This window comes from Coccinella septempunctata, chromosome 4 (genome assembly GCF_907165205.1).
Source record: "Coccinella septempunctata chromosome 4, icCocSept1.1, whole genome shotgun sequence".
In the NCBI taxonomy this organism is placed as follows: Eukaryota; Metazoa; Arthropoda; class Insecta; order Coleoptera; family Coccinellidae; genus Coccinella; species Coccinella septempunctata.
The window spans coordinates 10,673,698-10,700,487 of record NC_058192.1 but is presented as its reverse complement, the minus strand read 5'-3'; the positions used below and the strand labels follow the sequence as shown (position 1 = coordinate 10,700,487).

Genomic DNA, 26,790 nt, shown 5'->3' with positions numbered 1-26,790 from the left:
TGGTCGGTATACGGCATAAGGAGTGAAAATGAAAAAAAAAAACTTGACATTTCCACACCTCGTAGATTGATCAATGTTTTTTTGGTTTTTGGCAATGGAACAATCCAAATAATCATCTCTCTTCGTTCAAATTCTTTTTACAGCTGCTGATGTTGGTCCTATATTAACATTTCATTTTCTTTGCAGGAGGAGAAATATATAACTTATATATTAGAAGACGACAGCTCTCAACCCCTGGAAATGAACGTCAGCAGTGGGTCGGTGATCCAGAATACTTCAGATGAACGGGAAATATCACCATCAGCTGATTCACGCCCTGACAGCGCACCACATCAGTGCAATCAGTGCTCCTATAGTTCGCCTTACAAGGCGAACCTAATACGACACGTCAAAATGGTTCACAACAACGCACCACCCCAACAATTCGAACCATCGGTACCTGTGAACGGCTCCTCCAAGTCGATGCCCAATCTGGAAGACGACGAAGAGATCAAGGTGAAGAAAGAGGCTATAGAGCCCGAAGTCATCATAGCCCCTGTCGACGAGCCCATAAAACGCGAGGCGTTAGACCCGGGAAACGAAGAGCAGAGGGTTAAGACAGAACGGGAGGAGGAACTGTTACAGGAGGGTTCGAAGGCCGGTCCGAAATACTGCAAATCCTGCGACATATCCTTCACCTACTATTCCACTTTCATAGCGCATAAAAAGTTCTACTGTTCGAGTCACGCGGGAGAAATGACAGCGTCTTCTACGAACAACAACAATAACGCCCCTAGCAGAACTACGGAAACTTCAGTTCAGTGAAACGAGTGAGGTTTTCACTTTCGGCATAATACTCGTAGTTATGCAAAGTCACAGGCCAGTTGAGTGTTAAAAGTAATTGAATTCTCAAGAACTGATTGTAGGATTTTATTCTGTAGAAGAGGAGTCAAATAATCTCGTGAGCATTCGGCAATTTCTCTCGAATATGTTATAAAGATCTACAGGAATAATGTAGACTGTTCAATCTCCAAACAAGTATACCAATATCATAATTATAATAATGTATAGTTAAAATAATGTACTTATTGGACATGTATGTAAAATGTTTATTGATTAATTATTATCATCATTTGTAAAAATGTATCTTTAGCTTTGTTTTGTACAAAATGTTTATAATTTTAAGTGTTGATGTTTCAAAAATATTTGCCAAAGCGTTTTGTGTATATTTTTCGTGGTCAGAGAAATACTACTATAAGCAATTATTATAATTACACCTTCATATCAGTTACGATAGGTTTTCGAATAAAAATGACGCAATGGGTGCAGTAAAAAACAATACATATTTGACTCGACATAATAGTACACCAGAATTGCTCCTCGATACACTTTGCACTCTAATCGTAAACAAACGGAATCAATTTGTGATATCTGATACCTTACTGCACCCACAGCTTCAAATCATAGCTGAATGTAACAGAAATTTAATGTTATTCTCATCAGGACTGTGTATTCAACATCGACACGGTCAGTTTACCCTCTTGAAGACAATAAATTATTTATTTGTAGAACGTTTTTTCTTCTTTTATCCTCCTTGAAGAAGTGGTTACCATTTGTGTTCAAAACTTCTACTTACAAAATATTTCAGTTAAATTATACAAGCCCAACACAGTGCAGGTGCGAGTTTCTGCTGAACCACCGTAGTTGGATTAGGTATCTCAGTTACTATTTCCATAATTTCAATGGTTGTTCTAGTCCATTTGTTTTCATCTCATAATGAAGAGGATTTGTACATACTCAATGGCAGCTTATTATAATAAGTGAATAACACCCTTTCTCGAAAGGCCATGGGCCAAAGTCCTTCAGCCTACATTAAGTAGTCGGAGGTACAGGAACAAAAAATATCTGTACCTACCTACTATTTTCTCATATCCTGCATGACACTCTTACAAAGTCATGATTCAAATATACCTACACTGTTCATGTTACAAAAAGATCAAGTTGTAGAAATAATTCTATCCTGAGTTCAACATTTCTGATGTCGCTGCTGAAAAATATTCTGAAAATGGGCAGATTTTTTTCAAACTACAATCACCAGCTCAACCCATCAAATCTGCGCCTAGAGGACTATTGTAATTGATCCACTCTCAATCCCCATAGACATTACGATGCAAGAAATGGATTCCTTTTTTCTTTCATCGACATCACTTCCCTGACTCTTGGTGTCATGTGGTGTACCCATAAATATTATAATATAAGATGGAAAAATGAAAATCGAAAGAAACTGGGTCAATTTTCCCTTAGAGTATGAATTTCTATGTCCCATCTTATCAACATCCGATTGAAATATTCCAGAACCAGATAATGAATCGTGCTAGAAACGATCAGAAACTGAATTTTTCACCATTTTGTGCGGGTTCATATATTGCTTTATCGCGTTGTTAGAAAATGGGAGCACTATCGCATACTATCGTAGTTTACCCATGCATTTTTTCTAGATATGGGGTTAATTTGCATAAGGCTATAATAAATAAACGAAGTTATCTAGGTGCACAATGTATATATGTATATGCACGGTTGGTTTAGATTACCCAGATCAGATAATTATGGCGAATATAGTTGTTAGCTCGCGACCCTTTTTCCCATGCGTTGCGTACTACAGGGAGAAGTCGAAAGTTAACCATGAATAATGATTCATTTTATGGATTTTGATGCAAACACTTTAATATCCTCGTATAATTCAACGAGTGGGTAAAGTAAGCTTAAGCTTTTATCCTTGAGTCTTAAATTGGATTAATACTCAATAAGTTTAATGAGAATTAAGTTCTAAATCCTTTGATGGAGTGTTTACCACCCTTATACGGAAGTATATCCTATCTTCCTCTCACTGAAGTGAACGAAAATTCTGATGAGGGAAAAACAAGACAGTGTACCCAGGAAATGACAACCGAGATTATTGTCATTAGTACTTTATGTTAGAAGCAATTTCAAACCTGCATCTATTCCATTTTGTTCAATTTTTCCGCTGATCCAAAGCTGCAGAGAATACAGAATGGATTTTCAGGATCAACTGAAACTGAATGTTTTTAATGGTCCAACTACTTACCTGAACGACTACAGGAAGTATCCTGGTATTTACAGGATAAACCCAGATTATTCTAGAGCAAAATTCGAGAAACCTAGGTCAAAACCGCCACCTTCCAGATTGATTGATCAGGAAACCTTTGTACCACTCAGAAAGAAGATTCCAATGAACTTAATGATACAACCCAATGAAGTTACTGGAACCAATCCACACAAGGAAATAGGAGATACGGTAAAAATATAATTTTACTTATTTTATTGATATAAGAGTAGGCCAACACAAGCAGCCATCTACAGCAAAAATACTCCAAAAGTTGCTACTGATCATCTTCCACCTTTATTTCAGGTTTTACCGGAAGACGAAAAGAAAGAAGAAGTGATAAAAACTCGGCCAAGGGTTCAATGTGCGCCGCAGGTTAGCTTAGACGATATTTCTGATCCAGAAATGAAGAAACTTCTGCTGGATTATGCATACACTACAGATTTCAGGAAGGCAGAACAGGAACTCCTTAGCATGCTAAATATTGAATACAGAGAAGTGCCTAATACGGTTGTTGAGCATGACAGATTTTTGGTGAGTTTGAATTTAGATTTAATAAGGTCCTTACTGGACGAAGGGAAGATGGACCCTTGAGTGCCCTAAGAATATTTTGCAATGAGTAAGGAGATCCTCATCAGCCTAAAAGATTCCACCCCTAGTGTGACTTCAATGCCATTGACTAGCAGTCAATATTCGCTGACCTCTGATGCAGCAAAATCGTACGTTGCGTTCGCAGCAGAAAATTTCCTGGCACATCATTATAATAACGCTAAATGATCACCTCTAAGCGACAATCCCTAACAGATATGCTCCGATCTTGGAATATGTAATATTCCTTTCATTCCAGGAAAAAACTAGAAAACACTATTTCTCTGTATATTTCAAACCGAAGCCCTTGCTTCTCATAGAGATGACTCCAGAGTTGAACAAGAAGGGTATGAAATGGACCAATGAACAACTCGTAGGTGCTGCTAATATAAATGAACTCTTCTGGCAGAATCACGACGTGAAGTGAGTTTGGACTTATTTTTCAGAAAATTTTCTTTATTCAAAGACAAATACGGTTGTAAATTTTCTTCTAATGAGAATCCCAAATTGTCTTCGAAAATTGCATCTGCTATTCTTATTTCGAGGTTCAAATTATTTTATAGCTAAATATGTAGGACTGCTCGCGCAGTAGAGGAACTGATGTATCTTACCAATTTTACGGATTTCCAGATGTGGTGCCTGCTATCAGCCCCTTATGACTTTGGTTGAGAAAGAAACTAAGAAGAAAATTGGAGAATTGGTTGAAAAAGATTGGCTCAGAATGCCCCACGACAAACAATGTCCTGGTTATGCAGGATTTACACCAGATATGGCCATTGGAATGAGCCTTGCGAAAACAGATCTACCATGTGCTCATCCTCTTCTATCTACTTCTCAAGTAGTAGCACGCAGAAAGCTTAAAGATAGTGATATACCTAAATTCAGTTAGAATTTGCTGGTGTATAATGCTGAATAAAAAAAAATTGCACTTTTCCGTTTATTTATTCTCTCCATATAATAACCCGAAGAAATGATTTGGCATTACACTCATTACAGAATGAAGATGATCGTTTGGCGTATTCCGTATTTTCAAATTATCCAAATAAATTGATCAAAATACTTACCCAGAAAAGTGACACTGGCGTATCCTGTCTCAAAACTGCCAAGGTTGACAAAGTTATTGAATTCTAATTTACCAATAACGTCTATATACAGACGTAATATATTATTATGAGAAGAACAAACAATAAAAATAAAAAAATTAAGGTTGAATACCCCATAAATGTATCAACCTATATGGCTAGTTATAAGGTTTTCCAAGATGTACAGGCTGAAAGATTTAGGCAAAAAAGGGATTCTATGGAAAATCAAGAATTCAAACCAAAACCTAGGACTCATTTGGACTTGGAGACGTTTACTCCCTTGAAACGACCAATTCCTATAAGTCTTATGCCAGTACCCAATGATATTACAGGAAGAAACCCTCTATCACCAGTTCAACACATCGTGAGTTGTCCGTAACGAAATAACGTAAAGCTACATTCACAATCAATTCACGGGCCGAAGTGTACTTCGGCACGGAAGCTTAGCAGATGGCGTTCTCCGTTACCATTCACAATGAAATTCAAAACAAAATTTCTTGCAAGTTGCAAACTATCACTTCGGCAAGGAATTTCGTGCTGGCTATAGATGATGCTGATGCTTATGTTTTGATCAGTTACATTTTTGATTCATTTGAGTATTTGGTTCCAAGATTATTGCGAATGGTAAATTTCGTGCCGAAGTGTACTTCGGCCCGCGAATTGATTGTGAATGCAGCTTAATAATTGCTTACATGCATGGTCATACAATTGTGTGACCATTGGTTTTTCGAAACCCTTCACTTTAAGTTTGAAGGGAGACTTGTTTTGATCAGAATTATATTTCTCAGAAGGTATTCTCAACCTATGAGTTCTCCTTCATTGAAAGCATAGTATGTATGTATGTTTTCATATATTATATTTCTTGCTTTCAAGGAAATACCGGAAGATGGAAAAAAAGCTGAAGTAATAAAAACACGTCCTAGACTATTTAAATCCCCCCAAGTGAGTTTGGATGAAGTTCATGATCCAGATATGAGAAAAATGATTGTGGATTACACCTACACCTCCCACTTAAAACGTACGGAGCAAGATCTCTTGGACTTGATTTGGGATGAGTACAAAAAAATGCCAGAGATTGTTGCAGAACCTGACAAACTCTCGGTAAAAAATTGTTTAACGTCGTATGTGTACTATGGAAGATGTGACTCATGATCAGTTTCGGACAAAACGCTCTGAAAAAAATCTCAAAAACAAATTATGCATCTCACTTACCATGCTTCCTTTTAAACTCATATCAGACCGGAATATGTTGAATGTGAGCACTATTTGGCTCATACGGAAAAAGTTTTGTTTTGCGATGTTCACAACTAGTGATGGTTTAATTTTAATAATTACCATCTAAACTATAGGGCCCCCACGGGGGGTTGTTTTTGAGGAGTTGAAGAATTATTATTGTTACAGCATAGTCTATGAATTGCTATTTCATTTCCATCATTCAACCTTATTAGAATAATTAGTCGCATCTTGGTATGTTTCAGACTGCTTCGAGAAAACCCTACTTTGGGGTTTATTTCGATCCCAAACCTTTACTTAGAATCAAAATGACTTCAGAGCAAAATTCAAGAGGTAGACAATGGGAGAATGAGAGAACCATTGGTACTTCTAATTCAACACAACACTTTTGGAAACATAATCAACCGAAGTAAGTCATTTTCCTCCGGATATATAACTACATATATTTTCTAACTTTCTCAGTTGGGAATTTTTACAGCAAAGTTTTTGCTTTTGGCAGCTCAGACAAAATACTGAAATTCTTCAGATAATTTAGGAATATGACAGTTCTGTTTGGAGGGTTGCGAACCTCAACGTACTGAATCTCAAACCTATTGCCATGTATAATGATTGATGTTAAACAGTATACCAATTTTTCTAATTCCCACAATTGAAAGGAAAAGTTGAAAGTTTTTTTCTGAAAATCTTCATGGCACAAGTTGCCTAAATGTATCATTACTAACATTCAATATTAGGAGCTCTGAGTGTACCGAGTGGGACCTTTTTTTAAAATTATTATTATTATCAGTTCACCTGAATAACTGGCCCCTTTCACCAAATTCAATATACCGAATTGTGTTCGAAATATTCATTTATTGATTTTCAAGATATGGACCAGCGTATACAGATTTGGTGGGCAAAGACACCAAGGATAAAATAAACGATCTGGTTACAAATGACAAACTTCAGATACAACATGACAAAACTTGTTTAGAATATGGTGGATTCAAATCGAGTGTTCCAGTTGGTATTGATCTCGCCAAGAGAGATTTTCCTCGGAACCATCCATTTCGTTCCACATATCAAGAAGCTTTCAGTTGGAAAATAGGCTGCGCAGAAAGATGAATCTTTTCATAAAGAAAAAGAAGATAGAAGTTTTCTGCATGTATATTTATTTCCATTATTGGATATCATTTAATTATAAGACAAACAATTGTAGAAATATAATGTATATTTACTTTTACTGGTATAAATAATATAATATTTCCCGATTATATCATTCAGGAGTGGATTATACTCGATGAAAGACAAATAAAAATATAAGACTAATCATTATATAACCACTCAACTTGGTAGAAGGTATCACATTGTACATATTTTTTCTTCCATAAAGGAACCTCTAAACAGTTAAAATAGGTAGGCGAATAATATTTCAGTTTTTTTCAACTAAAATTGCTTTAATGACAAAAAAATAACAGGAGGAGGAAAATTTTAAATTGGCTGATATGAAAATAATCATTTTTTCGAAATTTATTTTGAATAAAAGCAGGAAAAAATCAAACTCCTGGGAAATTCTACGTAAGTACCTCAAAAATATCATAGATTTTTAACAAATAAATTCATTTACATTCATAACATTTCCGAACTTAGACTTTTTAGAGGAAGTTTATCACAATATGCGGAATGATTTTAAAAATTCAATATTTTTCCAAACAATATTTTTTCAACAGTTTTTCCTACACTATTCAATTTAGACTTGTAACAAATATAAAATAAACATGAATAAATAAAAAACCAATAACGATAAAATTCAAACAAATGCAGAAATCGAAAAATGTTCATTTGACCTAATAATGTAGCAGAAATCTTCCTTTCATATATCATTTAATTTTAACTTCCGCTTCATGAAAAAAAAGTGAAACGTATATATAAAACATGACTAAAATCAAAAATGATATCAAAATTAAATTGTGGTAAATATTCAACATCAAAAACAAGGTGTTATCTGAAGAACTAGGGTCTAATACCCAAGCACAAGATTTTTCTTTCAAATTAGGGTAGCTATTGTAAAATAAAACACAGGACAATAATCTTGAAATAACCATGTCGACTTGATTATATTAAAAATTAGGCTTTAAAAATATATGACCCAACAAAACTCTAAATTTCTGCATCATTGAATTGACTTCACTACAAAACAACAATGATAAAATAACGATAAAATTGAATAAAATAATGAAATAACAATATCTAAGATACTGGCAATTATTGTAAAATAGAGACAACTTATTTAGAAAATAAATATACTATGGCCTGAACTGCCTTAATTCTTACTTGCTCATTTTCATCGGACACTAAATTCATCAATCTGAATGACACTGTATCTATTGAGACTTTACTTTTGTTCTCCTCATCAAGTGCTGAATACAGCAATCCTGCTACCAAAGCTGCATTTCCTCTTATATCAACCCACGGACTCTTGAAATAAGATAAGCTGGTCATCACCAAAAGTGGGAAAAATTCTTGAAGTTCCTCTGACTGAAAATAAAACATTTATTGGTACAATCAACTACAAAACATTCTATATTAAGAAAGAGTATGTTCAACAATTTTTCAGAGATCTTGAAGGGACTGAATTGTTTCCATAACAACAACTCAGGTGATTCCTGTCAACTATATTCACTGGAAATTTCGAAGACATTTTCTTAGATTTCCTTCAAATTATCACACAATTCAAAATCAAGACCCGATTCCAATAAAATTTGGGAAAAAGGTAATGTGAGCCAAAAATTATATTTCAACACCAAACTCCAAAGAAAACTCCGATTATAATAATTGTTTTTTCAACCCCAAGAGCTACTGAATCAACTCACCATCACTTTAATCAAATCTCTTATGAAATTGTAATAATTCAAATTAGCATCATCGATCAAGTGCTCCTGAATCATTGCGTTTGTGTTTGGACCTTCCAAATATGAACCTATCTGCCTCAAAGTGTATTTGCATGCCTGAAATTTCAGTAAAATAGTTTATAAAGTCTTTTATTGCGTAAAATCATTTACCTTGACAACATACTGATCTGGGTCACATAAATGCAACAATAAGGTAATAAGATTTCCATGAATTTGTTCCCTAAAAGCTTCAATGTTCGAATCAGAGTTAATGGATCTGGTCAAATCGCCCAAGAGGCGAAATGATGCTCTTCTCAACTGCACATCCTCCTGGCCCAGCAGTGGCTTTATTCTAACTGCTGCAGTAACTTGACAAGAACTGAATTTATGCCCTTCCAATGTTGTCAATAATTTAGAGAAACTATGGAGCCCCTCAAGAATGAGAGCACCTTCAGAGCTGTAAAAAAAACACTATCTGATAATGGTTGATTTCAGGTCAAAATGGAGACTCAATGGGTAAAATGCATGTCAATTATCCTCATTATCTCACTTATTAACCAAAGAACCCTATGTTCTGCACAAAAGAAAGGAAAACTCTTAGTGAAGAAAGAAATTCTCAACGAACTGATTTTTACTGAGCAAGATACGATCATCAAAAATACAATTTATAATGTCGGAAATAAAAAGGTTGAGAACATCACTTTGCATGATATTCAACCAGAATACTTCACACTAGTGGCTGGACAATCAACAATCAATATAAGCAAGATGGAACCCAATGAAATTCTGACCCATTTGATTGTTGTAAGACCAACAATATCGGGCATGCTATCTATGAGTGAAGCACAGGTTAAGTATAGCACTGACAACACAGAGATTGTTTCATACAGTACGAGAATTGAAGGCCTTATTGTTAAATCAGAAAGTTTATATTATAAAATGTTTTCTTATAATAAGACAAAATGGTCCAAGGTATTAGGAGTGATGACAGCAGCTATTTTTATACCTTTTATACTCTGGAAGTCAACCGAAAGAGACTTCAAAAATTATAAATTTAAATGATATGTATAGAAGTATGTACAATTCCCTTTTCTGGTTGCATTTGCTGCTTTGTAGTTATATTGATAGCTGGAATAAATAAATGAGTTTTATGAAATACTTACCCCACATTGTTATAGTCTAAACTGCTCATTAACACACTCAAAATGGGTTTACAATGTCTACTGATCAATTCAGGCTTCAAAAATTCAATGGCATAGCCTAATCCTTGCAAACCAATTTGTTTAACCAAGCAACTTTGGTCCATCTGAACATCCATTATCATCTCAAGTAAATTCTCGGCCAACATAGCTTGATCATTCACTTTCTGTCGGAATAAATAAGTGAAAAAAGCAACGACTGCAACCCTTTGAGGTTCCAATTCCGCTCTAATGTAAGGACCTAGGGATGCAACTAACCAGGTTATATATTGAGGATTATCTTGACAAATATTCTCGACCAACATGGAGATAATATCCAAGAACCATGAAAATTTCTCACTGGTTTCTGCCTGGGAAAAACTCAAAAGATTATTTGCCATCTGCTTATAATCGCAACACATCAAAAACAACTGGAATGTTTCCAGTGCAATTTTCGCTGGGCTCATCTTATAAGCTTCCCTGTTGATGACAAAGTATTTTTCTTTTTTATCTGTTGCTTCTTTCAGCGCTGGAGCCGATGTACCAATATAGGATGCTAATGTGATAAGTAGAATACTGAACAGCTCTGGAAATTGCTGAATGCAAATTTCTTTCAATTGGGTATTCTTAAATATTTCATGGAGGGCACATATAACCTGGAGAGGAGGCAAATTTGCTATCTTCATGTCCATTTTGCCATGTTCCTCGTAAAGAGGTGTATTTTTCATGATTTTCTTGAACTGATCTAATAAATTCTGGGTCAAAGTGTGATCGGTAGATATCATCGTCCAACACTCACAAATAGACCTGAAAATGTTTGCATTCCTAAACATCCAAACTCAACATATACACTGATCGCCAAATTTTTTGGCGCTCAGTGTAAAAATTTACTCACTGTTCAAATGGCAGGGGTTGCTGAAGTAAGACAGAACTAACAGTCTTCGAATGGTGGGAAGCTGCGCTCTGTACCGCCCTAAGAGCAGACGTTCTGGTAGAAACGCACTTGATGTTTTTCATCTGGGACAAAATTTTCTGCACTATAGAAGTTATATGATTCTGCAATTCCATCCCTTTAGATTTCAAAGTCAGGTTCAAAATAATTCCACTTCCATTCGAGCTGGACGATTCACAATCAATAAGAGCATCGATTAAGCCATCCACGAAATGGATTAATTGAAAAGGAGGAATGTTCGTGCATAATATATTGGACAAATCGGTTGTGAGATTGTACAACAGTTTTGGATCACGTTGGTCAATTTGTTGTTGTATGTACTGCATAGAGTTGCTCAATATTTTATCGTGATCTCGCATATGCCCTTCGTAGCGGGAAGCAATGCATAGGATGAGGCATAGATTCTCAACAGCCACCTGAAAAGATTTCATTGAATCGGACTAATTCCTGGGAATAACCTCCAAAGGGGTGAAGTTGGTTTTTCTGAGGGGTTAAATACAAAACTGGGATAATCGTTCAATTAAAGTTGGGCCAATATACAGAATTAGATTTTAAAATAATAGTTTCTCGAAAACATCTTAGTAAGAAATGATCAAAATTAAGTTGCAATTCTCTAAATTCTCTGTATAATAAATGATTGAAAAAGGGAAATTGAGCACAAGTTTACTTCAAAGTTTCAAACAATTCATCGAGTTGACTTACCTTACGGATATTAGTAACAGAATCGGTGCATCTAGGAACAATTCTCGACAGCAACAAACCAGTCTGCGCGAAATTATGAGGGCAATCATAAGCAAATTTCATATTATCCAAGTACGTTTGTAGAGCAATTCTTAGTGTTTCGCAAGCGGGAAGTCTCTGCTCAGCCTTCTTTTTACTCAGCCAATGTTCCAAAAGTGTCACAATCTCATCTAAAGTTTCCGGAGATAAATTCAGCATAAGTAACTCCTGCACCAACTGATTCAATTTCGTAAAACTAGATGTCACATAAGGAACTAATTTCAGTGAGCCGTAGTAGTGTTCGGGATCCTCTTCGTTTATTTTGCAGTATATGGAAGAAGCATTATAAACACTATCGAAGCATAATTTCAAAAGTCTTATCCTCTCTTCAGATTCTAAGGTAGGCGGTAGCTGTACCAGCGAAGTTATTACAGGTAAAATAATAGGGAACAACTCAATGTATTCGGAGCCGTTATGTAAGTGAATTTCAGACGAGACCACTTTCAAAATTGCTTGTTTAGATTTCATATGTATGTGTAAAGTGTTACGATTTGGATGCATTGCGTCTGCAACGCTACCAATTGTCTTAATACAGGCCTTACGAATGGGAAAATCTTTACAATTCGCTAATTCAGTCACGACAAAGTCTAATATCTCAGATTCAATTATTTTCAATAGTTTTTCTGAAGGTGCTTCATTACAAACTTCTGCATAACTGCATATAATTGTGTAACGCAGTCTTTCTCTCCCCAAATCCTGGTTTTTATCTTTCATGAATGGTAACTGGAATATCTTCAATTTCTTGTTCGTAAGATCCTTCCTTATTATGGATATTTTATCTAAGACGAGCTGAAGGTGATTCTTGGAAATAATTCCAATGGCTTCCGCACATGCATGGAGCTCAGAATAATCTGTCAATTTAACGTTTTCCAAAATTTTATCCAAACTTTGGAGAACTAGATCTTTATCTTTTATATGGCATAGTAAAAGTGCTATGCATTTGAGTAGGAAATGTTTCTCTACGATTTTAACCGGTTGGTCGGCTCCCATCAACCTGAAATACACATTTCACATAAACCCCCAAAAAAAAATTATCATAATGCCAACAGTGCACCAACACCATTCTTGAGTATTCATTTTTTTCCCTAACTACTCAATTTTTTTCATTTCCACTATGCCACACCAACTTAAATGTAGTGAAACGGGCTTTTGAGTAAGCAAGTATGAGAAAGCTTAAGTCATTGAAAAACTAAGTATTTATTTAGTACTTCGAAACAGCTACTGACTTTCATCAAAGCTTTAGTTGGTCATTAAATGAGCCACTTCAAAAACTGTAGAACAAATTCAATAACTCACCCCAAATTGTACAACAACAGCTGATCTCTAGCAGTATTCAGAAGACTTTGGAAACATTTCTCGTCTTTGATTGAATCCAATAATAAATTGAAGAAATCAAAAACCAGGTCTTGCCATTCGTTATCGTTGAAATTATCATAGTTTTGCTCCAGGTACTTCATCAGCTGTGGAATTTTCACATCCCAAACAGTTTCATGGTTATTCAATTTACATGGACTTATTCGTTTGAAGAAATTCAAGATGAATGTGCCCCTAAATCCTGGTAAAGGAATGGCCAACAAAACCATACATCTGACGAAAGCACCTTCACAGTTGGGCGGTGATTCTTTTCTAGCGGCCAAATGTGTGAGACATCTCAAGATTACTACAATGGCATCGTCATAGTTGGGACCAAGAAAAGATTTCATCAAAAGGTTCCATAACGTCTCTTCCAATTCGACAACGGAAGTACTGAGCATACAGAGAGTGTTGTCGGCAGATCTCTGAAGGTCATCCAACTCTTGTAAGTCAACATCGTTGTTCTTTGGCATGTTATGTGAACAACAAAGCTTCAGAATAAACTCCATATACTTTTCAGCGCCATCAGGATTTATATCTGAAAATTTGCTGTTTGTTTACACAAAACTCAGCTAATTAAGCACAAAAGATCATATTGTAATTAGTAAAACCATTACCTTTGTTCAAGAGGATGCCTTTGGAAGCAAATGCTACAATGATTTTCAGTAGTGCCTTTTTCACCTTAATGTTAGACTCATACAGAACATCATTGAAATGTTTCATTATATCTTTTAATCTTCTCTCTACCAGTTGATTATTAGAATATGATGTTAAATGTGTTATAATAAGGAGACCTTTCACTTTTTCCTTATCATTGTTGTTTTTCAATTGACCTACCAATTGATCAATCACATTGTCAGTAAAATACATCGCTAAGCATTCATAGCAGCGTAAAACCTCTGAGTGGGTTTTCAATAATTCGGGTCTAGCATAATCAGGTGAAGTACATAGAAGATCGCTCATATTCTGCATTATGTTACCTAATAAAGGTTCTACCAAAGTTCCATCAACAGTTGTAGCTTTTTTAATTACAGATTCAAGACATCTAGTTGTGAAATAGGGGTCAACTTGCTTTTTATACAAAATTAGTAGGGTTTGAAGTTGTTTCACTGTGTGTTCTGATACTTTATCAACATCAAGAAGTGGAAATATAGCGGTTATTGCTGTGAGAACATTTTGTATCGTCTTATTATCTCTTGATTGTAGCCAGTTTGTCGTAAGTACCTCGTAGATTGTTGCAAGTTCACTTTGAAAATTCTCCCAAGTGATAGAATTATCTGGTACTTGGTTTATATTAGCAACATATTCTACAAGAGCATCACTGAAACTTCCAAATGCTGAAAAAAGTTTGTATTTTAGAAAATCTCCAACAACTGCATGAAGTATTTCTCAAGTCTTCTCAAGTGAACTTAATAATTTTATTGAAAATTTCGTACCAAATGCAAAGGCTTGCCTTTGAACCTCGTTTCTTAATCCATTCAGTAAAGGTATCATAATATTGAATATATCTCTAAGGTAAGGTACAACTCCAGTTGCATTAACATTGGCTAAGGATCCTAAAGTATAAGGTATCATGTAATGAGGCATAGACCCAGTGTCTAATCTTACCATCAATTTATCTAAAACCTATGCAAGGATTTCAGGTTCATATTCATATTATACAATACAATACATTTTACTCATAGACTAACAATTAATAATAATCATAATTTTCCTCCACTGCTAAAAATAATGTGGTAATGAAAGAAGAAAAGGAAATGATACAAAGGGTCCCATGAACTTTAAGAGCTGCTTGTAGCTCATCCCTTTCATTAAGGGACACGCTAAAGGCAAAAACGATCCCAAGATTGTATGAGAGTAAGTATTAACACGTTGACTGTCCCATGAATCACATATGATACATAAAAATTTTCGCCAGGAGTCCATGAGTCGTATGTGATTCATTGATTCATTTGATGTTCAAGATAAATATGGTTACTTTTCATGAACGCTGCAGTTTGGTCGGTTCATATGGGCTTAACGTCTTGTAGAAATATGTATTGATTGCCTCAATCATAATTAATCATACGTGATTCAAGAAACATCAGAATCAAGCCTTCCATTGGACTTGAAGATTTTGAACAAGAACACTTCCTTAAATGGCTGCAGAATTAATTTTTCATAGAATATATATTTTATCACTCAAAAGTAACCCTTCTCTTTTGATAAATGTGTTGGACATGGGGGGTGAAAAAAAAATTAGAATGGGGACAGTCAACGTGTTAAAACAACAACTTGGAAGCTTCACACTCATGACAGAGCAGTCGCTCTCAGGGTTTGCCTTTGAAAAGTTTTTCCCCTCACACCAATCAATGACTCCTAGTAGCTCATCTCTTCTGTTAATGAACGCTGTGAGGGCAGGATGAAGAACCATCCCAAGAATGTATGGGAGGTTTTTTAGGAAGTATCCAAACAACATCTTGGTAGTCTCACAGTCATGAGAGAGCTGTCACTCTTTCATATAGATGAAAACAATTATTTGTTCTTTATTAGTCTATGATTTAACTGTATTGAAGATGTTTTTACCTGTATATGATGTTTTCTTCCAATAGCAACAAGGACATTACTAGCAGGTTCTTGAACAGAATCTGCAACTATATTTCTAGTTAACATTTCAAGACAAAAATCAGTTATGGAAAGAATAGTATCCCCATCAATAGCAATTATTTGCTCAGTACAAATACTCTGCATTATATTTAAAACCTGGGAGATTTGGTCACTCATGGTGGAAGATCTTTTACAAAAATTTTTGGAAGAGTTGAGCACATGATTGGGATGATTTTCTGCCAATTTTCTCAGAGAAGTTGATGCTGTTTCTGCGACAAGAGGATTTTTATCTGCTAATACCTCGAGTATCATTCCTATTGCCACTGCAATACGTTAACATAAAGTACAATTTTGAAATTGAAAATTTTTAATTTGAATACCCTGTATTTGAGATTCCCCATCATTTTTACATATTCCAGTTTGTTGAATCATTTTGAGATGATTTTGCACAACTTGAGTAAAAAAAAATTTAAATTTACATCCCTACTTCTAGGAAAACAATCTACAGACACTACAGTTGACAAATGTGTCACAATCAGGTGACTAACTAATCACGAAAATCTCCAAGATTACCAGTTCAGAGGATATAAACTGAGTCTGATTGATTCAGAAGAAAATTGACAAGATCAAGATCATATTTCTGTTTTGATTCAGTAGAAAAATTCAAATTCAGAATACCGGCTGACACTGCTGACAGCCATGCTTTTACAAAAAGCTTCCTTCCTGCATCCTGCTAGCAGCTGGATCAATGTCATTGTCAAACGCATTTGCGAACAGCTGATAAATGACGATACAAATTCTTCATTAGTAGCCAGTTCTAAGTAGGGTCGATGATTTTCTATATTTGTGGCAATAATAACATGAATGATAGTTGACAAAGATGGAACAGAATTGTGAAATTCAAAAGAACGATAGTAAAGTTTTAGATTCGTCAGAAAATAATGAATCTCGAAAAACTGACGATCTCCCTTCCGAATGCAAAATTAAAAAAACTGAAGAACCAGCAGACAAAGAAAACTCAGAAAATGGCAGAGGACCTGAGGATCTTATAGAAATCAAAATAATTTTTAGCAAGAAAAAATATGATGTTCAAATTTCTGCAGATGCCACAGTTGCCACTTTAAAGAAACAACTACAGGGTTTATTAGGTGTACCAGATTCAATGCAAAAGTTAATGTTTAAAGGTTTGCTCCAAGACAATCAAACTTTGAAAAGTGCTGGGGTTGTTAAAGGAACTAAAATAATGTTAGTAGGGTCAACTTTGAAAGATGTTTTAGCTGTTTCATCTGTAAGCAAACAAGATGTTGCAGAAGCAGAAAAGGCAGGTACCACAAAAGAACCACTATGCAAACAGAAACTACATAAGAAAATTCTAGATAAAGGGTTGCCTGAGGATGTTATGCCAGGTATTAAAAATGTCAAAGAAAGGTTGCCTCCAGCTCCTTTGTCTGGTATGTTAAATAAGCATGGGGGAAAAGTAAGACTCACCTTCAAGTTAGAACAAGATCAGTTATGGCTAAGTACTAAAGAACGAACTGAAAAATTACCTATGTCATCAATTAAAAATGTTATTTCTGAAAGTATTGAAGGACATGAAGAATATCACATCATGGGTTTACAACTAGGTCCTACTGAAGCATCAAGGTATTGGATCTATTGGGTGCCTGCTCAATATATTGATGCAATTAAGGATGCTGTCTTGGGGAAATGGCAGTATTTCTAACTCTTCTGTGAGTCAATATTTGACATATTTACAAGTATTTATTTGTGTTGAATTTGATTTTGTATACAGTTTAGTTCTCTTGCATTTTAATTTGAAAGTTATTTATGTAAGTAGCCCTTCCAGAAAAAATATCAGCAATAGAAGAAATCTTTTTCTGCCTGGTCATTTACTTTTTCAGAAATAAAAAGTTTCTATGCAGTTTATTGTTTCATTCCTTTTTGTTTATAGGAGAAACTTGGGTGTTTTATTATTAGCCTATATGTATTATTGTAAGGAAAAATTCACTATGATATAGTGGGCTTTTCTGTTCATTGAACTTTTCACTATTTAAGTTATGTTTTGAGGTTGATAGGTACAGTGGTTTGAACTGCTGCCACTTGGGGATTTACTATCTCAATCTCTCTTCAATAGAAAAAATAAAGCTGCCAAGAAATAATATTGCATCATATTTTGATGAAGTCAAATAAATCTCAATTTTTTTCAAATAAAATTTATTAAATAAGCAATTCTATAGATAGTCTTGTAAATCAATAAAATATACGTAATATATGAATTACAAATCTTATCACAAACTTTCCTAAGGCATTCACAAGTCAAAAATACAAAAAAATATCACAAATTCAACTAGGAGTAACAAAGAACTCAACCCAAACAGGGCAACACGAGGAAACAGATCCCCCCCAAGTCCATCCTGAGGGTATAGCTAGGTGTGTTAGACCATTTCTTTGGATTCCCTGTAACCCTGTGAGGTACTTTTCTAGCCTGCTATTCACAACAAAATTAGAGCTGCAATGCTTTGAGGAATTGGTAATTGAGTGAAAACTGTTTGAAAGATTTGTAGGTAGGAGTAGTTTGGAATTTTCTAAGTTTGTGAAAAAATCTGAAACAATTAAGAATAATCAGTAAATAAAATATACAGGAATTAATAGTACAGATATCTCAATTAGAACCTACCATTATGAATGAGTAAACTACCAAAATCTAGACAAATCAAACAATGTGTTTCTGTATTTATCATCTTTTGCAGGTGATCTTGCAGTTTATCAACACCCAAGTCGACTCTTACTTTCAAATTTAAAATTTGTACTACTGTATTTCCTATTTTGAAGTTGGTTATCAAACTATCACAAGCAGAAGGGTCCAGGGGACCCTTTTCTGAAGAAATCACTGTTATTTCTTCAACTAAAACAAAATTTGATACCTTTTTATCTTCAATTTGGATGCTAATTGTTTCACACTCTATATATTGTAGAATTATCCAGACAAAAATTACCTCCTTTGGACTGAAAGATGAATCCAAGTTTACCATGTTCATTGTCCATTATGATATGATTCCAACAATACACGTTGTTTTTCCATTCTTGTACACGTTGTAACTGAGGATCGTTCAGTTCATCACAAATGACCCTCAAAGCGTCTTTGTCCTGAATATCTTGAATTGCCAAAATGGACCATCTGCAATTATAATTAAAAATCAAAATGCACTGAAAAAGAAAATTTTTGAAAGCTCTCAAAATTGTGGTGTTTAGTATTGAGATGATATGGAAAATATTCATCTTCGACAAACATCCTTAACTTTGATGAGCAGTTTATACTCAAGCATACCCGTTCTCTAAAATAGTCCTACAAATAACCTCCTTCACTCCTAAATTCGAAGCTTTCTCCACAGAAAACTGATCCAGGTCCCAACTTGATACCCTAAAGGCAGGTCTGTCGTTTCTGGAATATCTAAATAACTCCTTAACTATTGGACGGGGAGAATAGGTCGACAATAACTCGAAAATATCTGCCACAGTCGAATCTAGCAATACGTTCGTGGTCCCATTCCTGCAGGAAAAATTCAGAGTATTGCTCGTCCTACTGCCTCCGTTGAGGGTTAAATTGTAGGGTTGCTTTTCTGATTCCGTGTCTGACATTTCTTGCTCATTGTAGACAGTGAGGTATTGGCTGATATTGTCGAGTCGTATACAGTCGATGCATTTGATTTTTGTGAGATCTTCCAGCTGTGAACAAAATGATGATGGTTACAGTGCAGATAGATGATAAAATAAACTTGAAAAAGAGCCCAAAGGTCTAGAATTTTCGGATTTTGGACCGAAAATCGTCCTAAACGATTGGATTGGACCAAATGATGGAATCGATAGCAAAATTCGTCAGACGGTTTAGGAGTTACAGGCAAATACACTGCTCAAAAACTGATATGCATAATTTGTATACATGTAGCATGTAGTAATATATAAAGGGAAATAAAAAACGATTTTGTAGGAGTACTTATTTTCAACTCGATCGAATTTGCATTTTTGAAAATATTGACTAAGTAAATTTGTTTCAAGGGGAGCTATCATCGATGGCAGGTTCAGCATCTGGATGGTTGACCGCTCTGTTTATGAATTCGAACAAGCGCGCAAAAGCTTCCGATTCAAAAAGTCCAGTCAATTTATTCCCGTGACCATTGTTCATATAGGTATAGTAAAATTATCGAAATATCAAAACTATTTACTGAATGTCTGATTGTTAGAGTATCATAAGAATTTTTGAAAAATATAAACAAGTTTTTTTTTCTATTCAACTAACTTCCTCCAATATTTATTGCCTTATTATATCATATCATGCGGTAAGAAAACGAAAAAACATGTCAATAAGACACTCGTTCAGCGATACAGTAACAATATCATGATGGAAATTCAAATTGCGGAAAACGGTCATTTATCTGGAATTTCTCGAACTCATATTGTTAAAAATAATCAGAGGTGAAGGTTAGAATATTCATTTAGTTTAATGTACTACCTCTGTGGGAAGCAAATACCATGGTTTTGCAATCAGTTATTGAAAGGTACCAACTTGTACAGAGATAAATTCTATGTGATGAAACCAAGGTCGGTATTTATGGTAAAAATGCATAGGTACTCTTGTACAAATACTTGAAAGAATCTTCGAACGATAACCTACAGCTAGGCCATGGAAAATTCGTTTTTCAGTTGTTCCTCAAGATGAAAAAAATATAATAAGAGAATAACAAGAATACATGACACCACAAAATGAAAATTGATCTTACCAGAGTCTTTCATACTCATTTCGAGGTTGAAAATTCAAGGATAAAACTGAAATTACCTGAAACTAGGATTAGTTATACCTTATATCACAACTAGTGTTTCGGTTTCAGGTGAAAATGCTCTCCTTCAGAGTACTATTATTTTTAGCTTACTTATGGATATTTTAATATGTAGTGTGAATTTCCTTCGCTGTACTTTTACAAATTCCTTGACGGTTGAATTGCTACGCCTCAGTAGCAAGAAAAGTATACTTCGTCACTTCCAAAGTATTATATGTGTTGTGTATAGGTTTCTTCCTAATTTAATTACTGATTCAATAGCTTTTACTTGTTGGAATTGAAATGAGAGAATGTTTACTGAAATAGACATAGAAATAACCCCAAGTGTTTAGGAAAAAACACGTACATGAAAAATATTCAATAATTCAACAAACACGTGAATCTAATTACTTTTTTTTCTATAACAGGCTATAATATGAATTACGACGATATGATCAGATGAAGAATTAAACTCAGAATAGGAAGATTTTGCAAATATGCAATGCTCTCATTTGGTAAAATCCAATTTCAAAAATATCCAGTATGAAAAACTTTGAATTAATCAATGAAAATCTTGCTTTGACCTCCGAAAAAATAGTCGACTATTGAAGCGAAAGTGAAAGGCCTCATTATGTGTGAGAAATCCAATGAAATATTCGATACAGCTCGTTTTTTTCAACCCTTCGAAGCTGAAGGAAGCGCTACAATAGAAGCACATAAAATATTGACCGTGACAATCCTAATTTCCACTTTCGACTTTTGGGTTCTTTCTTGTTGTTCGAATCAATCAATCATGAATTCCTTGTCGAATAGTATACAATTTCGTTATCGGTTTTTGTTGGAAGGCATCAATTCATGATAGCTTAGAAAGTGGCGATCGATTGAAGATATTTTTTCGGTATAATGACCTCTACCGAAACCGAGAAGGTTAATAAATATACAATGGTTGCGTGTTATAATATAATGTACATTGTTGTAAATTCAACATACATTCATACTTGTATATTGAAAGAAAAGAAGACTTGTTATTCTTTGATGAATGGGTGCATGCTTACTGGAATTCGACTTAATTAGTTTATTTCTACTAGGATTGCGTTATATTTTTACACATTTAGTCTATGATAATTTTCATTTTATGAAATGAGATATAAGTTGCGAGATTTTGAGAGCTTGCTCAAACTCATGCCCAATAAGTCGGTTAACCATCCAAGTACTGAACATGACGAAGGCTTCTTTCCACAATCCAGTTAAAAACTAGTGCTTGGCTCTGAAATTATGATTTGAACATACGTGCGAAATTTGAGCGCCATATATGGCAGAAAATTTTAGAGAATTTTTCTATTTTCCAATGATCCTCCTGGAATTATAACTACATACATAGTTATACTGAGGCTAAATCGATATTCTTTTTTGAATGATTATTATTTTTTAATAATTATTATCTTTATTCTGAATGCTTTCCAAAATCTCTACAGTAGTTTGAAATGAGCTCTAATGGTAATGTTTTAACTGCCTGTAAGTGCAACAGGAGATTAACCAATCACTAAAGATTAATGAAGGGGATGATATTGATACACATAATTATCAGCTACATTACTACTTCTTCAAGTAATCCTCTCCATCAATTTATGGGGTGGTTTTAGAAGAAAGTATGCTTACCCTTTTGAATGGTCCCTTCTTACATCTGTAGTAAACAATAGCTGCTGCAATCTCCTGTGTTATTCCATGTATTAATTGAAGTTCATATACTGAAGCTTCGTTTACATTCACTAATTTACTGGTTTTAGTGAGTGTAGTTCGAGAATCAACACTTTTTAAACTATCGAAACTTTGTAAAGAATTGCGCATAACATTCCTAGTGCTGACACAAACATAGTGTTTAATGTTATCGAGTCTATCAGCCCCCATTCCAGGAACCACAACTAGATCTTCTACTTTTTGAAAGAATCCTATGGCTTTTCGGTGTTTGATTATATTTTTGGATAGTTCCAAATCTATACCTTGGACTTTCAAGAGTTCATTTTCATTTGCTGTGTTCACATTAACTAATTCTACTGTAGATTCATCATCAAAAATAGCAAATGTGTGACTCAAATTATGATTCTCATTCATAAATATTAGTGAGTTGAAGAGTTTGTTGGTTTTTCTCTTATTCTTCTTAGCCATACTCAAAGGTTGCCCCATTTTGTAAGCACAAAATTATTTGAAGAAAATACTTGTCACAAATTCTAATTCTCATATCAGTTTTACCGTAGATAATCAAAATAATGCAGGTAAAGATTATCAGCACAAGATAACATGTTTTCTTTGGAGTGCTATTGATTTGAAAGTGATCAAAAACTATATGACTATGTTCAATTTTGAAACAATCCACACTCAACAATTGTCGCCCAATAACTAATTACAGTAGGGAACTGAGCGGTAATCCTGCTCATACTCAGACTTCAACCACAGTGACCTTTAAAATATTGGATTTGATTGAATCGTTTAGCATTCAGGTTGAGCTTGGTGTATGTTTTGCAAGCGGTATTAAAAACATTCTTTATTATGTTTGTATGTTTTTCCATCATTTCTGTATGCAGGAACACCCCCAAAAAGTTGTAAAGTCGAACGATAAACTATACGAGCAGAATTCTGCAACAAATACTTTACGAAATGACATTAAACTGATTGAACTTGTTTACAACACATATGACGACACTGACCACTGACAGTAAAACATATGACAATGACAAATGAAAATAAGTCGGTAGATTTGAACTATTACCATAGAATGTTAGGGACTACTCTGTAATCTGTGGTTAGGGACGATTTGTCACATAGAAATACCAATATTTATTAAGAGCGCATACACAGTTTTTTGAGATGCGCATTGAAATGTTTGTATTTTCAAAAAATTTATTCATCTTCAAATTGAATCCTTAGAAATATCAAATATTTTCTTGTTTTTCGCCTCAAATGTGGTTAACTAAGCATGAGTGGCACCTGGATTATATACGTTTGGCGAAAGACAATGGTTTCTCGTTTGAAAAAACTAGATTTCCTTTAGATAAGAATAAAATTAGTGAGTATACCTTAGTTGTTCTATTTTTACATAATGTGTTTAACAAATTCATTTCGTTGAAAGGTTTATTGGATTTGGATAAGGTAATTGAAGAAAGAGATGTAGGAATTATTGAACAATTCTTGCCATCGGTTGTTCAGTACAATATTGATACTAATGAACATTTAGGAATACTAGACCCAAATTTCTTGAAACTGTTCAGAATGTCACAACTCGCTGTTGAATACCTCTTATTCTGCAAGAAATATTTAGATCACAATGTTATAATGTTAAAAGACGAAATGAAAGAAGTAAAAATGGTGAGACTTGAAATATTTTGTCACATCAAATATTCACAAACATACATTATTTGGTTTTCCAGGAAAATTATGAATTGCGAACATTCAATGATGAGCTCAAACAACATACAGATACTCTATTATCGAAATTAAAAAGGAAAGAGGAATTGACAACAACTTTCAAATGTAATAAATGCTCAAAAGCCTTTTCAACTGAAGAATATTTATCTGCACACATCGCACGTCGCCATACCAGTAAAAATGTTGAGATCAGTGGATTGGATATTGAAATGGAAATAAAAGAAATCAAAGAAAAATTAAACAATAACGAAAAACTCATGAAAAATGAAGAAATTAATCCAAAATTAGAGGATACTTTGAATAAAAATTACACCAAAGTAAGTGAACTACTCCTCAAATTCGAATCATTGAAAAGTCAAGTTGAAAATGATTTCAAAATGTTACACTCGCAAAAAGATTTCGAAGAGAAATATTTGAAAATCTTCCAGACAGCACTGGAAAATGTGAAAATTCAGATCAATAAGGAACTCGGAATTCAGAGCTCTCCCTACAAGTTCAATGAAAAAAGAAATAGCATAACACAAACAGACTTAGATTCAATAAATACATCTGAAAAAAATGTTCCAGCAGATGAGAATTCAGATCAATTGGTTCGATATCCAAAACAAAAATTTGAAGAGCAGAAGTTGCAGAAACTTGAGGATCAAATGAAAATTGCTTGTGAAAGTATTTCTCATACTGTAGGTTTTATTTATTTTTTTTTTGAGTTTTTCAAGTCTCATATGATATAATTTTGAAGAAAGCATATTTATATTGCCTTTCACTCATAACAACCATGCAGAATTGATAATTCTGAACTGTGAAACTATAATTTCAGATGGGTTCTTCTTTGAAAAATGTAGAGGTACAAATGCAAGCCTTATGGGACAAGTTGCAAGAATTGGATGCAAAAAAGAATTTTGGTGAAAAAATAAATGACTCTGATGCAAACGCTACTAAGAATGTTGCAAGTGCGCCTAAACCTAAAACGAGAAAGAGGTACAGTAGCAAGCTGGAGAACACAACGAGTAAAGTATCAGAACCATCATTAATGTTGAGAGAAGACAAATTGGATGCAGATATTTTAGCGAGACCTTCTTCAGATACTAGATATGATACTCTTGATGACTTTGAAAAGAAAGTTGTACTACCTGATGAAGGAATAACTGTAGTTAAAAGTTTGGAACCTTCAGCATCATCAGATTCAAAAATTAAATTTGAAAATGACTTAGATAGAATTGATGTTTTGGATGATCCTGAACCATCCAAACCGATAACAGTAGTCAAAAGCATTAATTCCTTATATGAAACTGAGGATTTTGAATCAGATCAGGAAGATACTCAACTATCTTCAGAAGTTATGTCAGAAACAGAAATTTCTGAAGATTTAGGTCTGAATGAGTTACCAGCCTCAAAAGCTTTACACCAAGAGAAATCTGGGTCAACATTAGGAAAGAGGTCTATTTCAAGGTGAGAAAAAACGATTTTTTTTTAATTGCATGTAATCAAAATACGTTTTTAGTTTAAGGAGAGCTTCAGTTAGTTCTGAAGTGATGGAGAGATTGAAAAAGGAAATGGAAAAAGTATTGGATGAACGATTAAGTTTGTTGGGGGTATCCAATGAATGGAAAGGAATTCCACAGAGAACCTACTCAAGGGTGATGGATATTTTGAAACACCAATCAAAAATTCTACAGAGGGTATGTGTTCATTCTCAAATATGACAAAAATTTCAGCAATATTTTATAGTCTCTTCCGGACTACAAACATATTCGGAAAGAACTATTAATGAAAGTAGAAGAGGAATTAGAAAGAAAAGGACCTTTGAAGAATGAAGGTCAGAAGAAAAACAAGAAAACAAAGTTCAAAGGGGTCTCCTCGCTGAGGGCATTAAATACCAAAAATAGTTCATTGAGGCAAGTGATTCTAACTATATATTTCTTCTTAATTTTTTTATTTCTTGTTCAAAATCTATCTTCCTTGAAAACTTTCCTGGAATTCAGAGCAAAATGTAATAATTCTGTCAATTATTCACAGAATAAGGAAATACAAATCTGCCCCTGAAGTGGAGATAAAAAACAGGAAAATGTATGAATCTGAAAGTAGCAGTGAGGAAGAGCAACAGAAAATAAATTTGAGAACATCCTCAAACATAATTCATAGAACACCAAATTATTCTGCAGTAATAGAGGAATTAAAACAAACTCAAAGGTCCGATGATGAACCCAAGGATACAGTGAAAACTTCTCTGCCTAATGATAATCTTGAAAGGATGGATTTACAGATGAAAAGTGTCCTGAAAAACTTCCCAACAGTGGGTCCTGTACCTAAGAAAAGAGTGCTGTTCGATCTGAAAAGCCAAGAAACAGAAATTCCAAAACCTGTTACTAGGGATGTTGGTGGAGGCAGTACAACCAGTATTGCAAGTTCTGTATTGGACTTGTCAGATGATAGTCCCTCAAGAGCTGGAGATAGGGGGAAAACTGGATCAGACCTTGATATCAAAGACTTTTCAGATGATGATTTCAGCATATTCGAAAACATTGGGGAGGAAGCTAAGAAATGAATTATATATGTATATAAGTGGCGGCTAAATGTTATTTGATGGTTATAAAATTTGAATATTGTTGTTTTAAAGTATTTCTTGAATGTATTGACGATATTTCAGGAGAATAAATGTTCATAAACAAACCAGTTTATTCATTTGCTTTAGTTTTCTTTGTACTCTTCGAATAAGCTTCAATTTTTAGTGAGGTTAAAAAATAATGATTATTTATGCGGAAAATCTTGGAATACATACACAAATTAGTCCTCCAATATTTCCCTCTAAGAAAAATTTGTACTGAACT

The 26,790-nt window shown here is 34.3% G+C and overlaps 7 protein-coding genes across 12 annotated transcripts in view; 5 read left to right on the top strand and 2 right to left on the bottom strand.

Annotated features, from left to right (window-relative positions):
- LOC123310956 (zinc finger protein ush) overlaps positions 1 to 1,547 on the top strand; it is a 171,994-nt gene extending 170,447 nt beyond the window's left edge. For both annotated transcript variants that reach the window (XM_044894682.1, XM_044894683.1), the window contains one exon: positions 187 to 1,547. In XM_044894682.1, coding sequence (XP_044750617.1) covers positions 187 to 804 — 618 coding nt within the window. In that variant the 3' untranslated portion in view covers positions 805 to 1,547. The remainder of the gene's footprint in view (positions 1 to 186) is intronic.
- A 1,302-nt stretch (positions 1,548 to 2,849) lies between these two features.
- Positions 2,850 to 4,623, top strand: LOC123311756. The gene is made up of 4 exons (XM_044895832.1): positions 2,850 to 3,295; positions 3,410 to 3,637; positions 3,951 to 4,114; positions 4,322 to 4,623. The coding sequence occupies exons 1-4, from the start codon at positions 3,032 to 3,034 to the stop codon at positions 4,578 to 4,580; spliced, it is 915 nt and encodes a 304-aa protein (XP_044751767.1). The 5' UTR covers positions 2,850 to 3,031; the 3' UTR covers positions 4,581 to 4,623.
- A 156-nt stretch (positions 4,624 to 4,779) lies between these two features.
- On the top strand, positions 4,780 to 7,228 carry LOC123312249. The gene is made up of 4 exons (XM_044896579.1): positions 4,780 to 5,137; positions 5,647 to 5,874; positions 6,252 to 6,415; positions 6,873 to 7,228. Exons 1-4 carry the CDS (start codon positions 4,862 to 4,864, stop codon positions 7,108 to 7,110), a joined length of 906 nt encoding a protein of 301 aa, XP_044752514.1. The 5' UTR covers positions 4,780 to 4,861; the 3' UTR covers positions 7,111 to 7,228.
- On the bottom strand, positions 7,137 to 16,409 carry LOC123312247 (maestro heat-like repeat-containing protein family member 1). Of its 2 annotated transcripts, none has more exons than XM_044896576.1 (11): positions 16,106 to 16,409; positions 15,705 to 16,048; positions 14,576 to 14,765; positions 13,757 to 14,476; positions 13,083 to 13,677; positions 11,709 to 12,780; positions 10,950 to 11,422; positions 10,040 to 10,861; positions 9,048 to 9,333; positions 8,859 to 8,993; positions 7,137 to 8,523 (listed from the first exon to the last, which is right to left on the bottom strand). In XM_044896576.1, exons 1-11 carry the CDS (start codon positions 16,155 to 16,157, stop codon positions 8,272 to 8,274), a joined length of 4,941 nt encoding a protein of 1,646 aa, XP_044752511.1. In that variant the 5' UTR covers positions 16,158 to 16,409; the 3' UTR covers positions 7,137 to 8,271. The 2 variants fall into 2 exon arrangements, with proteins under 2 accessions (XP_044752511.1, XP_044752512.1); XM_044896577.1 differs by lacking the exon at positions 16,106 to 16,409 and having other exon boundaries at positions 14,576 to 14,695; positions 14,748 to 14,765; positions 15,705 to 15,828.
- Positions 16,410 to 16,468: 59 nt separating this feature from the next.
- LOC123312250 (ubiquitin domain-containing protein UBFD1-like) lies at positions 16,469 to 17,646 on the top strand. The gene has a single exon (XM_044896580.1). It carries the CDS (start codon positions 16,606 to 16,608, stop codon positions 17,446 to 17,448), a length of 843 nt encoding a protein of 280 aa, XP_044752515.1. The 5' UTR covers positions 16,469 to 16,605; the 3' UTR covers positions 17,449 to 17,646.
- A 264-nt stretch (positions 17,647 to 17,910) lies between these two features.
- LOC123312248 (endonuclease/exonuclease/phosphatase family domain-containing protein 1-like) lies at positions 17,911 to 23,240 on the bottom strand. Its single transcript, XM_044896578.1, has 5 exons — positions 22,199 to 23,240; positions 19,054 to 19,451; positions 18,722 to 18,903; positions 18,403 to 18,630; positions 17,911 to 18,328 (listed from the first exon to the last, which is right to left on the bottom strand). The coding sequence occupies exons 1-5, from the start codon at positions 22,721 to 22,723 to the stop codon at positions 18,069 to 18,071; spliced, it is 1,593 nt and encodes a 530-aa protein (XP_044752513.1). The 5' UTR covers positions 22,724 to 23,240; the 3' UTR covers positions 17,911 to 18,068.
- A 114-nt stretch (positions 23,241 to 23,354) lies between these two features.
- On the top strand, positions 23,355 to 26,623 carry LOC123311418 (zinc finger protein DZIP1). Of its 4 annotated transcripts, none has more exons than XM_044895348.1 (8): positions 23,355 to 23,603; positions 23,667 to 23,902; positions 23,965 to 24,279; positions 24,391 to 24,642; positions 24,780 to 25,411; positions 25,464 to 25,641; positions 25,691 to 25,857; positions 25,979 to 26,623. In XM_044895348.1, the coding sequence occupies exons 1-8, from the start codon at positions 23,498 to 23,500 to the stop codon at positions 26,505 to 26,507; spliced, it is 2,415 nt and encodes an 804-aa protein (XP_044751283.1). In that variant the 5' UTR covers positions 23,355 to 23,497; the 3' UTR covers positions 26,508 to 26,623. The 4 variants fall into 4 exon arrangements, with proteins under 4 accessions (XP_044751283.1, XP_044751282.1, XP_044751284.1 ...); XM_044895347.1 differs by having other exon boundaries at positions 23,965 to 24,642; positions 24,780 to 24,969; positions 25,030 to 25,411; XM_044895349.1 differs by lacking the exon at positions 24,391 to 24,642.
- Positions 26,624 to 26,790: the final 167 nt, after the last annotated feature.

Coding starts and splice junctions, on each gene's coding strand:
- LOC123312248 (XM_044896578.1), bottom strand. CDS start 22,723: ATGGGGCAACCTTTGAGTATGGCTAAGAAGAATAAGAGAAAAACCAAC. Junction 19,452..22,198: donor AGAAGGGACCATTCAAAAGG/GTAAGCATACTT, acceptor TTTTGTTCACAG/CTGGAAGATCTCACAAAAAT. Junction 18,631..18,721: donor CATCTTTCAGTCCAAAGGAG/GTAATTTTTGTC, acceptor ATTTTGTTTTAG/TTGAAGAAATAACAGTGATT.
- LOC123312247 (XM_044896576.1), bottom strand. CDS start 16,157: ATGATTCAACAAACTGGAATATGTAAAAATGATGGGGAATCTCAAATA. Junction 16,049..16,105: donor TGGGGAATCTCAAATACAGG/GTATTCAAATTA, acceptor AACGTATTGCAG/TGGCAATAGGAATGATACTC. Junction 14,766..15,704: donor GAAGAAAACATCATATACAG/GTAAAAACATCT, acceptor ATCCTTGCATAG/GTTTTAGATAAATTGATGGT.
- LOC123311756 (XM_044895832.1), top strand. CDS start 3,032: ATGGATTTTCAGGATCAACTGAAACTGAATGTTTTTAATGGTCCAACT. Junction 3,638..3,950: donor TTGAGCATGACAGATTTTTG/GTGAGTTTGAAT, acceptor CTTTCATTCCAG/GAAAAAACTAGAAAACACTA. Junction 4,115..4,321: donor TGGCAGAATCACGACGTGAA/GTGAGTTTGGAC, acceptor ACGGATTTCCAG/ATGTGGTGCCTGCTATCAGC.
- LOC123312249 (XM_044896579.1), top strand. CDS start 4,862: ATGAGAAGAACAAACAATAAAAATAAAAAAATTAAGGTTGAATACCCC. Junction 5,875..6,251: donor CAGAACCTGACAAACTCTCG/GTAAAAAATTGT, acceptor GGTATGTTTCAG/ACTGCTTCGAGAAAACCCTA. Junction 6,416..6,872: donor TGGAAACATAATCAACCGAA/GTAAGTCATTTT, acceptor TTGATTTTCAAG/ATATGGACCAGCGTATACAG.
- LOC123311418 (XM_044895345.1), top strand. CDS start 23,498: ATGTGGTTAACTAAGCATGAGTGGCACCTGGATTATATACGTTTGGCG. Junction 23,604..23,666: donor TTTAGATAAGAATAAAATTA/GTGAGTATACCT, acceptor TTTCGTTGAAAG/GTTTATTGGATTTGGATAAG. Junction 25,642..25,690: donor AATCAAAAATTCTACAGAGG/GTATGTGTTCAT, acceptor AATATTTTATAG/TCTCTTCCGGACTACAAACA.
- LOC123312250 (XM_044896580.1), top strand. CDS start 16,606: ATGGAACAGAATTGTGAAATTCAAAAGAACGATAGTAAAGTTTTAGAT.